Source organism: Gadus macrocephalus, chromosome 20, assembly GCF_031168955.1.
Source record: "Gadus macrocephalus chromosome 20, ASM3116895v1".
Taxonomy (NCBI): domain Eukaryota; kingdom Metazoa; phylum Chordata; class Actinopteri; order Gadiformes; family Gadidae; genus Gadus; species Gadus macrocephalus.
Genome location: NC_082401.1, coordinates 17,925,765 through 17,939,169, shown reverse-complemented (window position 1 = coordinate 17,939,169; position 13,405 = coordinate 17,925,765). Strand labels below are relative to the sequence as shown.

The 13,405-nt window shown below is 44.8% G+C and overlaps 1 protein-coding gene across 1 annotated transcript in view; it reads right to left on the bottom strand.

Moving 5' to 3' along the window:
• The window catches only part of LOC132448314 (uncharacterized), a 35,890-nt gene that overhangs the window by 16,359 nt on the left and 6,126 nt on the right, over positions 1–13,405 (bottom strand). Inside the window, exons 7-19 of the mRNA XM_060039478.1 lie at positions 9,851–10,002; positions 9,180–9,338; positions 8,495–8,587; positions 7,798–7,857; positions 7,415–7,435; positions 7,020–7,113; positions 4,348–4,392; positions 3,997–4,080; positions 3,512–3,610; positions 3,155–3,290; positions 2,146–2,198; positions 1,685–1,779; positions 118–254 (exon numbers count right to left, since the gene is read on the bottom strand). Of these exons, the coding sequence (XP_059895461.1) occupies positions 118–254; positions 1,685–1,779; positions 2,146–2,198; positions 3,155–3,290; positions 3,512–3,610; positions 3,997–4,080; positions 4,348–4,392; positions 7,020–7,113; positions 7,415–7,435; positions 7,798–7,857; positions 8,495–8,587; positions 9,180–9,338; positions 9,851–10,002 (1,228 nt within the window). The remainder of the gene's footprint in view (positions 1–117; positions 255–1,684; positions 1,780–2,145; positions 2,199–3,154; positions 3,291–3,511; positions 3,611–3,996; positions 4,081–4,347; positions 4,393–7,019; positions 7,114–7,414; positions 7,436–7,797; positions 7,858–8,494; positions 8,588–9,179; positions 9,339–9,850; positions 10,003–13,405) is intronic.

Here is a 13,405-nt window from a genome sequence, read left to right as displayed (position 1 = left end):
CACCATTTGCAACCGCTAAGCAACCGCTGTCCCTCTAATGCTACTACTCATAAAGCATGCAGGCTGGTCAGTGCCAAGTGATAACTTGGGTGTGTGTGAATAATTTGGTTTTCCCACCATTGTCTGCCTGCTCCACCCACGTGAAGGTGATCCCTCCAAGGTGGCTCTCGCTGAAGCGAAGCAGGAAGGTCCCTCCCTCTTTGCCCTTGAGCAAGGCTCGCTCCTTCTCCTTGCTCACGAAGCCCATGATGTAACTGCACAGAGTGGTCGGAAGAGATGTTTACGTTTGTGGTTACATTACGTTTTTTCTCGATTGTATGCACACAAAAAATTGGAACTATGCACACAATTCTGAAAACTTGAAGCTCATGTATCAAATACAAGACTCCAGACTGCTTAACTCTAAGCACAATTCCACTGTTTTCATATTTTTGATAAACTCTAAGCACAAATCTCATCATTTAGCACACTTGGTTCACCTGGAAACAACTAATTACCAATAAGTCTAACTCACTTCTCACTTGTTCAAACTCAACTGGCAAAACACTTCAATCATGTGTCAGAGCATTAAAGAGGACTCTGGGATCTCTACTGTGTTGTAGATTTGGCCTCATCAGGATTGGAGGTGGGATACATACTGATATACATGTAGATCTGTTTCACCTCATTTATATTCTTAATTTTATTTCAGTTCAGTCAGTTCAGCTGAACATTTTACTGTATTACAGTAAAAATATATATATTTGCTTTGTTACCTTTTTGTACTGTATTTTGCACTGATTTCATCATTACATCCCCCGAAAGACCAACATTTTCTTAGTGTTGTGTTTTTCATTTTACTTATCAGTGCAATTACTGTACTGTTATTTACCAAAATAGGTAAAATTGGTGTATTGTCAGAAAAATGTTGCAGCAACAACTATAGGTGTACAGTATGACTCTGGGAAGCTGGGATTGTGAGTTTAGCCCATTGGAGCTCATTGGATAGACAAATATTAATTGTATCCTATTCTGAAACGATTGTGTCAATGCAATATTTATATGATATATTCACAGTATTGTATTAAAATATGGCAACAGTTTTTATACCATATGTACCACCTAATTGCAACTTTAAAAAATAAAGCTATTTCTAAACAATTGGATACATTGGAATATATAACATGGCCTCATAAAGCCAAAACATATGTAAATAGTATTTTGATGTGTTTTGAATTGATCAGGGTTTAATTGATGCTCTCCAAGAGATATTCATTTGATAGTTGTGTTTACTGTTTGGTGGTTTTGGTTTTGAGAAGAATTTGTGTAGTTTTGACAAAATGATTAACTCTTCTCAGGTTTGTGTTTAGAATTTTGAGAAATTGAGCTATAGCTTCAGAAAACGTGTTTAAACAATTGAGAACAACTGTAAAGCACATCTAGTGGACCACGGCAATTTTGATTGAAGTAGCGCCCGATTTCATCAAAGTAACTTATATGAGAGGCTTATAACTATTTAGAGATTCACATTACTTTATATTATATCATTATTTTTTTGGTAGGTCTTTCATACATCCTCAGTGTATTTTCCATGCTGTTATAAACTTGAGAGGCAGTTGGAGGGTTTTGTTAAAGAATGCATGGATGAACGGATAAACAGAGGAGCGAATGGAGGAATGAAGGGATGAGTGAGTCATTAAATTACTTGTCGTTCCAGACCGGCAGTAAGTGTTTCCTAATCAGCTCCAAGATGGACTCCAGCCAGATCCAGAAGCTGAAGGCCTTTCCTGGGATATTCTCCTGGAGCAGGCATAAGTGTGACAGAGACACATGAATGACGCTGGTCCCAGCTGAGCAAATAGGGTCAGTCCTGGGAAAGCAATGGGCCTGCACTTTGGCCATTGTTACTCACACTTGTTCATGAATATGTCCTCATCATGCCAATCGGATTAAAATTTTCAAAAAGTTTCCCCTACGTTCATTCCTTTTGTGTTTTTTTTTTTTTACTTTACTTTACATTTTTTCTATTCTTATTTTATTATTATTTTGAAAGTAATGACCAACTACTTATTTATGACATCTGGAAATAACATGTGGTCATCTATAATGGCATAAGTCCAACCAGTGTGTGTTCAGAATTCAAGCCTTTAAATGGTTCAACGTTACCTTGGAGAACTTAGACCAAGACACCTGGATGTCACCGGAGGAGTTGCCTGGACCTGGGAAGAGGTGGACAGCAGTAAAGTTAACGTAGGTAATGCACTTTTTGATTGAAAACTCTCTTTACCAATGCTCTGTCAAAAAAATTGAAGAAATACGGTATCTGTCGCTGTGGGGCCTGTCATTTGCACATCCAATAATTTCATTCATCCCAAATGAAATGATTGGATTATCTCTTCTGTTTACCTCCCTACCTGCAAGCACTCTGCAGGAGCTATAAGTCTATAAGTGTAGGGTACCCACAAGCAATACGTCTATAAGTGTAGTGTAGTACAAAGGAGTTTTAAGCCGTAAAGCGCAGTGGGGTACAGAGGAGTATTAAGACTATAAGTGTAGTGCGGTACGGAGGAGTTTTAAGTCTATAATGCCGCTTTTCCACCGCACATGTAGCTCGACTCGACACGACTCGACACGACTCGACACGGTAGCAGCACGGGTGCTTTTCCACCGCAAATAGTACCTCCTGGACGTGGGCGGGGTCGGCTGCGCGAAAGGGCCGTGACGTATTTGTGTACGCGACGCAAACAACACATACGCAACCCACACATGGACAGAACCCACATAACAACAATGGAGGACATCGATCACATTACTATTATTAGCTGGCATGTTGAAGAAGTTGGAGAAGTGGAACATGTTGGCTGCGGCGCTGCTATGGATGTTACCAGCATGGTTGCCATGTCGCTCTCGTGACTTCGTCACACTCTCTGGCCAATCAGTCGCCGGCCGTCTGCCGACGTCACCTTTTAGCATCGGCTCAGCTCGCTTGGAACCTAGAGCGAGGCGGTACTAGAAAAAGCAGCCACTTCAGGTACCAGATACCATGGTACCGCGGTGGAAACGCAAAAAATGCGAGCTGAGTCGAGTCGTGTCGAGCTGGTACCATGCAGTGGAAAAGCGGCATAAGTGTAGCGGGGTACGGAGGAGTTTTAAGTCTATAAGTGTAGTGCGGTACCAAGGAGTTTCTCCCCCAGCATGAGGAGCTGGTCAGGGTTGAGCCCTCTGCCTGCAAAGCTGGAGAACTGCCAGCTCAGCACCTCAGACAGCTGACTCCAGCTGGCCCGGGGAGGGTTACCAAAGTAACCTAGGTTCTGCGAAAGGCAAATCATTCAGTTCGTTTTTTTTGGTTGAATCAGAGTACTTCATTAATCCAGAGGGAAATTGTTTGTCACGATTTACTTAATGATAGTTTTGGGCTGGCATGTTTGTTGGACTATTGATCTTTCCCCTATGTGGATGGAAGGGCTAGAGAGTGTCAGGGGTTGATGGTGGTGATGTGTGTTGGGCAAGAAAGGGTGGAGAGCCATCTCACCCTGGGTTCGTCCGTCAGAAGGTTGTACCACATGACCGAGGCCCAGCCGGCAGGAAGCTGGCTGACGTTGGAGATTACCACTAGGGGCAGCGAAGTTGTCTAGGGAACAAACATTTAAATGTAAATCAAAACAAGGTTAAATTAATCCCTGATATACTTAGAAAACATTTCTGTCTTATTCTTTCACTAAAATGTAAAAACGTAATACAATGATAACGACCGACTGCGAGGTAGGGTTGAATCCCTAGCCTTTTTTTTATCGCAATCGTCATTATTTTTTAACAAAATCCTTGCCTTTATAGTTAAGCTGTCTTCTAATCAGGTAGGGAATACAAATGTGTTTGTTTAAATGTGTGTTTAAATCTACCTCTCAAATGGATCTCTGTGATTCTCTGATTCTAAACTTCTTGTCGTTTTGCCCAAGCCCTTGTGGGCAAGCAAAGCTTGATATAAGTAGTTTCAATGTTTGAAATAAAACTTCAGACCTCCAGGTCGATAGCGAGGCCCAGAACCATGAAGTGAGCTTCGAAACTCAGAGAGTGGAGTTCCTCCGTCACACTGAGGAGGCCCTGTAACACGCACACACACACGCACGCAAACGCACACACGCACGCACACATGTCAATGTCCACAGCCTTCCTATGTTGTTACCCGTCAAGGAACAATGGTTGGTCATTGTTACGTCAATGACCAACCATCTGCAAACAACTTTGTTGACCAATTCTTGATTTTGCAACGATAAATTATTAAGAAGCTTAATGTTGACAGTAATTTATCATTCAGGGCTCTGAAGGAGTTATTAGTTTAAAGTAGTCATTCTTAATTATTGCTCTCACCTCATTCCCCTTCGCACCATTGATGTACTTTTTCTCTTTAAGCTGCTGAAATACATGCATGTTAATATCAAATCTCAGACATAAATAGACAAAAATGCTACTATTTGAAGTTGCATAGCAGAAGACTAAAGGTTCAACAGCTTCCACCCATTTCTGTTCCCTCCGGTTACTACTAACTCTATCTATAAGTGCAGTGCGGCGCTGGTCCTGCAGAGGGCACTGTGTCTCTTCAGCTCCACAAAGCAGAATTCTATCTCAGGTCCTGCCTGCTTTAGCCTGGTTCTACCAGACTCTCGTACTTCACTTCATTTCATTTCATTTGTACAGAGAGTCTGGACCTAATCAATTGACAAACGTTAACTCACTTGAAGGCGGGTGTCTGTTGAAGTTTAAAATGATTGGATCTGCCCAGTGCCACTCTGGATCTGCCATAACCAATCGCTAACGTTTGGTTGTGACGCATGTCATGCGCCGGGAATCACGCGCAGGTTGTACACAAACCAAACACCTTGCGCGTCTGCACGAAAATGTCCGTCAACGACAGCTGCAGGTTTTGTTCGTCGAATTTAATTTATCAGGGAAAAATTGCACATTGTAAATCAACTACCGACCTACAACAACAACTCAAACTGGCGTACGACTTTATCGTCATTGTTCTCAGACACGCCCTCTGTTCGCTGATTGGCGGCCGCTGTGGCGGCACCAGAAAACCAAATTACATGCAGCAGGTCCAGACCTAGTACCTATGGAAGCATATATGTAGCAAAATTCAAATGGCAATGCAATTTGCAATTTGCAATTCAATAAGTAATTACGTTATGCAATTGACAATGCATTATGCAATTTCATAATGTAATTTGTAAATACGTTATTCAAAGTGTATTTTAATATGCAAAGTGACAATGCAATCCTCAATTAAATTTGCAAAAGTTATAACAATAAAAATACAATAACATTTTGTCAAATTCTTTGAGTTCCTTTATTCAAATTGAAAAGCTATAGCGTCCCCGTGATTGCAATCCACTTCGCCACGCTCCGTGTGTTGCGATATTCAAATGACATTTCAATCCGCAAAACGGAATCCAAAACGGAATCCAAAGAGGAAATCCAAAGAGGAATCCAAAGAGGAATCCAAAAAGTCAATATGCAAAGTGGCAAACGTATCAGCCACCAGCGGGAACTACGTCACTTTCTATTGTGTCAGACTGTTTTATGTGTGGGGGGAGGGAGTTCCAGAGCCTGGGTGCTGAACAGCTGAATGACCGGGCACCCATTCGTAATGAGTCGTGATGTGGGGATACATAGTAGTCCAGCAGAGGTTGACCGGAGGGAGCGGGAGGGAGTGTATTCTTGGAGGAGGTCCCAGAGGTAACTGGGGGCTAGGTTCTGGAGAGCTTTGTAGGCGAGGAGTGGGTGGAGACGGTGGGTCTCCCGACCCTATGTTTCGCACCCAGTGCCTGTAGCACTTTGGAAATCTTTGTGTTTACCACACTGGCGTCAAAACGTACCCGTGAGGATAAGTCGTCTATCCTATCTCCCAGAACACGCACTCTATCTACTGCATCTGTGTCTTCAACACGATTGTTCTCCACATCATCGGCCAAACTTCGGAGCGTGTCAATAATCTCCATTGGTGACCTGACACAGACGAACTAGAAGTGAACAAGGAAATTACGAGCAAGTGACGTAGTTCCCGCCCAGACGCTGATTGGCTGATACGTTTGCCACTTTGCATATTGACTTTTTGGATTCCTCTTTGGATTCCTCTTTGGATTCCGTTTTGCGGATTGAAATGCCATTTGAATATCGCAACACACGGAGCGTGGCGAAGTGGATTGCAATCACAGGGACGCTATAGCTTTTCAATTTGTATAAAGGAACTCAAAGAATTTGACAAAATGTTATTCTATTTGTATTGTTATAACTTTTGCAAATTTAATTGAGGATTGCATTGTCACTTTGCATGTTAAAATACACTTTGAATAACGTATTTACAAATTACATTATAAAATTGCATAATGAATTGTCAAATGCATAATGTAATTCCAAATTGCATTGCCATTTGAATTTTGCTACATATATGCTTCCATAAGTACCAGAGCCCGTCTCATATTAGACATTCTCTGCTAGTACTGAAGGGAAATTCAAATTGAGCGGAAGTACTTAGGCGGGCGGAGCCAGGCTATGCCTGCTTGTGGAGTTACATTTTTTCGGACTGCCTGTTACCGGCCTCCATTCTTCCCCAAAGACATGGCACGTCTGATACATCTACAACACATGGCTTCAAGATGTCCAATGTGCCGTAGCATGGCTACACCCACTATGGCTCTGACAATGGGTTTGGTATGTTGTTTATTTTACATACTTCTAAGGACCAATGTGTAACATTTTCTCAATGCTTGTAAGAATGTACACTCTGCCGGTTTGCGTCAAGAAGTTGCCCAGCCAGTTAAGGGTCGACCGAAAGCTTTAATAACGTTGGAACTTGGAATTGTGAAAGTCTCTTGCCTACTTACTGGGAAGGGCTCGATCTTATAAATTTCAACTTTATTTTAGATTTTTAATTTGTGTGTGTGTGTGTGTGTGTGTGTGTGTGTGTGTGTGTGTGTGTGTGTGTGTGTGTGTGTGTGTGTGTGTGTGTGTGTGTGTGTGTGTGTGTGTGTGTGTTATACCAGGTGTCTGAACTCCACCGAGAGGCAGCCATTGGCCGAGTCCTCCACGTCCATGGCCTTAGTGCTGTTGGTCAGGATGAAAAACTGACGGTTTCTGAGGATCCAAGACGATAAGAAATATGATTAAGGAGTAGGAATTTGAAAAAGTCATAATATAGTTATTATATTTTATGTTATATATGCAGTGGTTTTATTAATTAGTTATATTTCAAAAGGTCCCAAAAATCCTAGATTATTTTTACATAAACATAATTGAGAATGCTAATATCAAGATTGTTTGTAATAAATAAAGGGTTGAATAAAACTATATAAACGTAAACAAAGACAAAAGTTTGGTGTGGTGTCTTAACATCTTAAACTTGAACTTCCTGTGTTACAGATTGTCAGATACTTACAGTCTGCCGGGTGGTAGGTCCCTAGACACACGTGCCACACAACCACACACACACACACACACACACACACACGTAACACATACACACACATATACATATAGATACACATACATATACAAGTAACACGCACACACGTACATAAACATACAAGCACACATAAACATACAGACAAAAAGTAAAACAGAATGAATACAAGTTTAGATTTATTATATGTATTTTCTGCAGCTAGGGGTCAATCAAAACAATAAAATAAGTAGTTTGATGACATCGTGAACCTGTGACCTAATGTTGGATCATGGGACTGGTTGTCTTCACCAGCATAAATATGAATGAATTATCGAGATACAACTTATTATCGAGTTAAAAAATAATGTGTTACTCACTTGTCAAAAGTTGTTTTCACTTTCAACTGGTAGTCCACCTCAGGAAGTTTAACCAGGAGTCTGGTTAGATACAAGAAACAACTGTTACTTAATACAACTTAATGACACATGATTATCTAATACCTTGCTAGACCCGCTAGGAATATGTGATATTATATTTTTTGGTTTTATATACTTTCAAGGTTTTTTGGGTTCCTTTAAATTGTATTGCTTCTATCTTGAACAGGGATTCCTTGAAAAATAGATATTTTCATATGAAAGAGACTTGCCCGGAACAGGCTTATTTTTTACTGTCATATTTTCTTTTGTTCAAAGTAATTTGAAACGACGAGCATCTACGGAATGCGATCCACCCAGTTGGTTCCTCTCTAACTAAATGGCTTGATATAGATAAGTTAATATAGTAGTGGATATAGTCCCCTACGTGAGACTTCCTGCTGATCAAAAATAAACTATTTTTTTAGCTTAAAAAAAAGCACTCTTTGCGTGGCATCTTGAAAATCTTTAACCGTATAACACAAAAATGATAGAACAAAATAGAATTGATAGATGGATTAACACCCAATGTTGTAATCTGTGAGTATATACAGTGGTATTTCTTGAGCCAGTGCAGCCACCATGGGGAGGGAAGCAGCAGGTAGCAACAACAGGCGCACAGGTTGCCAGGACAATGGGGTAACCATGGTAATGGCCGTACCTGACTTTGGTGGTGAACTGCACACCGGTCTTGATGATTAGGGAACGCTGAGGGTGAGTGGGCATGCACGGCTGCATCTCAACCACAAACGAGCTGTAAATACAACCACACACACAGACACACACACAGGCACACACACACACACACAGAGGCATCCACCCACATACTATTATATAAAACTTCCCCATTTAAACCATTTTGTATACATGATAGCAGCAGCCAGCAGAATCATATCAACATTATCATCAATTAATGTCTTCATCTTAATCTCTTCTCGTGTTATCTTTTAATCAAACTTGTTTTGAATTTACAAATATTTTCTAGGTGCTCTATGATTTAGTTATTTAGTTGCATTTTTTCATTTATATATTCATTTATTTGTGCATTTGTGTTCTTCTATCAGTTATCTTTTTAACACTTTCACTTTACACATTTAAACCATGAATTTAACCCATCTTTAGATTATATTGGAATATTTTATTATTTATTATGAATTGAATGCTCTTTCGGAACCCCCTCAGTCCTCTGTTTTATAGTTATATTCCTGCCTAACAGTGGTATTCCTCATAACATTAATTAAGAAAGCACTTGCATTGTCATTGTCAATATTGTAACTGATGAGGATTTTTAGCTTTTCTTTTTTCTTTTTCATTAGGCTGTGATTGGCCACTTGACTGGTTCTTACCTCTTGATGACGAGGTAGACGAGGCACCTGACCGTCTCAGCCATGTGGGGCGTCTGTAGTGGGATGGGGTCGCCCTCGTACGTTACCTTGACGACCAGCTCCCCAAGCTTGTCTAGCTGACGTTTTATCTGGAACAGACTATGGGCAGTCCCAGTGAACCTGAGGAAGAGGAAGAGGTAGAGGGAGGAGGAGGTGGACAGAAGGAGGAGGAGAGGGGGAGAAGTTGGGGGAGGAGGAGTAGGAATAGGGGAGGAAGAGGAGGCAGCCGAGGTGAACGACAGATGGAGGGTCAAATATTACAGAATGAGGAGAAGATATATCATGGATTGAGAGATGAGGTCAAAACAGAAAGGGAAAAAGTTGAAATAGATCAATCAATGGATGATTGAATGTACAATGAGTCATATCCTTGAATGGGACGATGTATGGATGATGTGGATGGATGGATAGATTGTTAGTGGATGGATTGATAGATTGATGGATGGATGGATGGATGGATGGATGGATGGATGGCTGGACGGGTTAATGGGTTGATAGTGAGATGGATGCATGAACAATGGATCGTTTTAGATGAATGGCTGATGGAAGGAATAATAGATGAATGAATCAGACAGTTGGAGGGAGAGCCGCAGAGGCCCTGTGTGTGTGTGTGTGTGTGTGGGGGTCAGTACCAGTTCTGCAACAGGTCGAGGCCGGTGAGGAGAGGACCCCCGATGATGGAGACCTGCTGCCTGCGTCTCCACTCCAGCAGCTCTGGGTGGAGATCACACGTCACCAGGGAGTCTACCTCCTTGATGACATCACCCATCTTGGACAGGATCTCCTGGCAACACCATCACGATATGTTGACATGCATCACAGATCAGAAGGGAAACATTGAACGCGTTGTGGCAGACGGCAGGGAGCAGTGAGGGGAGTGGTGATTGAAGGGAGATATCTGGCAACCTGCTGGCTCCACCCCCAAGCCTTACGTGGACTTCCTCCCGTAAACGATGCAAGCCTGAAAATCATTAGGCCGGTGCTTGGGGTTAAAGGGGAGAGCAGGCTACCACACGGGGGGGGGGGGGGGGGGGGGCTAGAGAAGTACAGACAGCATCTGTGTGAGTGTCTGGAAGTACTGTATAGAGAGAGAGAGAGAGAGAGAGAGAGAGAGAGAGAGAGAGAGAGAGAGAGAGAGAGAGAGAGAGAGAGAGATTACTGATTATACCCTGATGGAGGAGGATGACCCTTTCACCACCCTGATTGTAAATACCCGGTAAATAAATCACCCAGACATTGAACTGCTCTCTGTGTTGTGTGGCTTCACTGTTCAAATTGGTAGCGTGGATACCCCACACCCACGAGCCTGCTACAACTTCTTAAAATAAAATATGTCTTAAAAATTGAGAGGAAATAAGATTAGGTATTGAGATGAGGTGGGCTGAGAAAATATAAGACTATCTAACAGTCTACAGTTTCAAACATTGATTAAAGGTTGGATATGGGATTTGCGAAACGCCATCAGATTTTGAAAATACACAACTCAAATGGTTCTACCCCCTCTCCTTCAACGCTGACTCTGACTCCACCCATTTTAAGTACATGGACGCGCAATCATGCACGAGCGCGAACACAGATGTGCGAGATCGTGTCAGGGTGTGTGTGTTTCCATGTGTTTCCCTCCTGTGTTGATTACTGTTCCCTCCCCTAATGTGTCTCAGCTGTTCCTCGTTGTGTTTGTTATTTAAGCCCTCGTCTTTCCTTTGTTCCTTGTGCTGTCATTGTGGTTGCTTGTGGTTAGTCCTGCGTGTTCCGTGTTCCCTGTTGTCTCCCGAGTTCCTTGATTCCTGTGCCTTAGCCTTTAGGCCTGAATAAAGTGCCGTTTCCTGAAATACCGTCTGCGTTTGGGTCCTACCTGCCTGCCTGCACCCGCAGCCCCCTAACAGAATGACAGCACCACCATTGGACCCAGCGGACGCTCAATTTTGCCGTGAGTTGGAGGATTTATTGGTGTCAATAATCGTGGCTATGGATGGCTGGGAGAACATTCCCAGCAGGAGGGAGCAGGAGGCTGTGTTGGGGCGTACGCGCAGGGCTGTCTCGTCAAGGCCCGAGTTGGAGGACGTCTTGCCCGAGTGGGCAGTCGAGCTGCTCAGCCCCACAGCCTTTTGGCCGGAGAGCTACATGCCTCTGCCACCGGATTTTGGTGACCGGCCTAAGCCTCCACGCTCCTGCTCTCAGCCTCTGCCCCCGGTCCCCCGCTACCAGCCTCTGCCCCCGGTCCCCAGCTACCAGCCTCCTCCCTTGCGGACAATCAGAGTGGGGGTGGTGAGTTTGGGGTACCACCCGGTTCCACCTTGCAATCCAGCTCCCGAACTGACTCCGGTCCCCGAGCCCTGTCCGGTTCCTGAGCCCACTCCTTGCCTTCCTGAGGGGTCCCGCCTTCCACAGGGGGTCCGCCCTCTACCTCGCCTACCTCCAGAGGGGACCAGCCCTCTACCTTGCCTTCCAGAGGGGGTCCGCCCTCTACCTGGCCTTCCTACAGAGGGAACCCGCCCTCTACCTGGCCTTCCTACAGAGGGGACCCGCCCTCTACCTGGCCTTCCTACAGAGGGGACCCGCCCTCTACCTGGCCTTCCTCCAGAGGGGACCCGCCCTCTACCTGGCCTTCCTCCAGAGGGGACCCGCCCTCTACCTGGCCTTCCTCCTGAGGGGACCCGCCCTCTACCTGGCCTTCCTCCTGAGGGGACCCGCCCTCTACCTGGCCTTCCTCCTGAGGGGGTCCGCCCTCTACCTGGCCTTCCTCCTGAGGGTACCCGCCCTCTACCTTGCCTTCCAGTGGGGACCCGCCCTCTACCTGGCCTGCCTCCTGAGGGGACCCGCCCTCTACCTGGCCTGCCTCCTGAGGGGACCCGCCCTCTACCTGGCCTGCCTCCTGAGGGGACCCGCCCTCTACCTCGCCGGCCTCCTGAAGGGTTCCGCCTTCACCACTGCCGGCCTTCTGAGGGGGTTCTTTGCCACTGCAGGCCTCCTGAGGGACTGAGCCCTCATCGTCCTTGCCGCCGGCCTCCTGAAGGGTTCCGCCTTCACTCTGCCTCTGCTTGCCCCCCAGGCCGTCCGCCTGAGGCTCCCTGCCATGCCCTGGGGCAGTTTTCTGGCCGCCCGCCTGACGTCCCTCGGCTCTGCCCCAGTCCATTTATTTTTTTTTGATTCCCCCCTCCTGGCGCCCCTCCACCCACCCGTTTTGGGTTTGACTTTCTTCGTTGTTTTGCTTGTCGTGGGTCGCCTGGGAGTCGACCCTTAAGGGGGGGGTACTGTCAGGGTGTGTGTGTTTCCATGTGTTTCCCTCCTGTGTTGATTACTGTTCCCTCCCCTAATGTGTCTCAGCTGTTCCTCGTTGTGTTTGTTATTTAAGCCCTCGTCTTTCCTTTGTTCCTTGTGCTGTCATTGTGGTTGCTTGTGGTTAGTCCTGCGGTTAGTCCTGCGTGTTCCGTGTTCCCTGTCGTCTCCCGAGTTCCTTGTTCCCTCTCGAGTTCCCTGTTGTCTCCCGAGTTCCCTGATTCCTGTGCCTTAGCCTTTAGGCCTGAATAAAGTGCCGTTTCCTGAAATACCGTCTGCGTTTGGGTCCTACCTGCCTGCCTGCACCCGCAGCCCCCTAACAGATCGAGCCATTAGCTAGTTAGCTAGCTAGGATAACAACAAACAGAAGCTTGCTCTGGGTCACGAGCTTTGAGTACGTGCATGAAGGGTCACACACAGGGAGCGGGGGTGGGGGAGTGCAGTACGACCGTTTGATTGACGTACTTACTGTCCAATGCCAGTCGGTGGTTCTGGAAATCATTGGCTGGAGTTTTTCGAGCCCTGCCCGTTCCACAGATGTTTGACTTGTTTAATTTTCATGTCAGTACTTCTAACTCAGTGGCTGTAAGTGGGTTATGATAAGGATTTCAAGTAATTTTGCAAAAATGGCCAAAAGAGAATTCCATACCCAACCTTTAAACACAATGATGGCTGTTCGTTAATCGACGCCATCTTTTTAGGTTAGTTTTGTACACCTTGATACGTGCACAACATGCCCATCTTAGATACAAGTTGATACTTGCACATACATCTCATGTAGACATTGATGCGTGCCCAACACACATCTCATGTAGACATTGATGCGTGCCCAACACACATCTCATGCAGACCTTGATACGTGCACAACACACACATCTCATGTAGACCTTGATACGTGCACAACACAC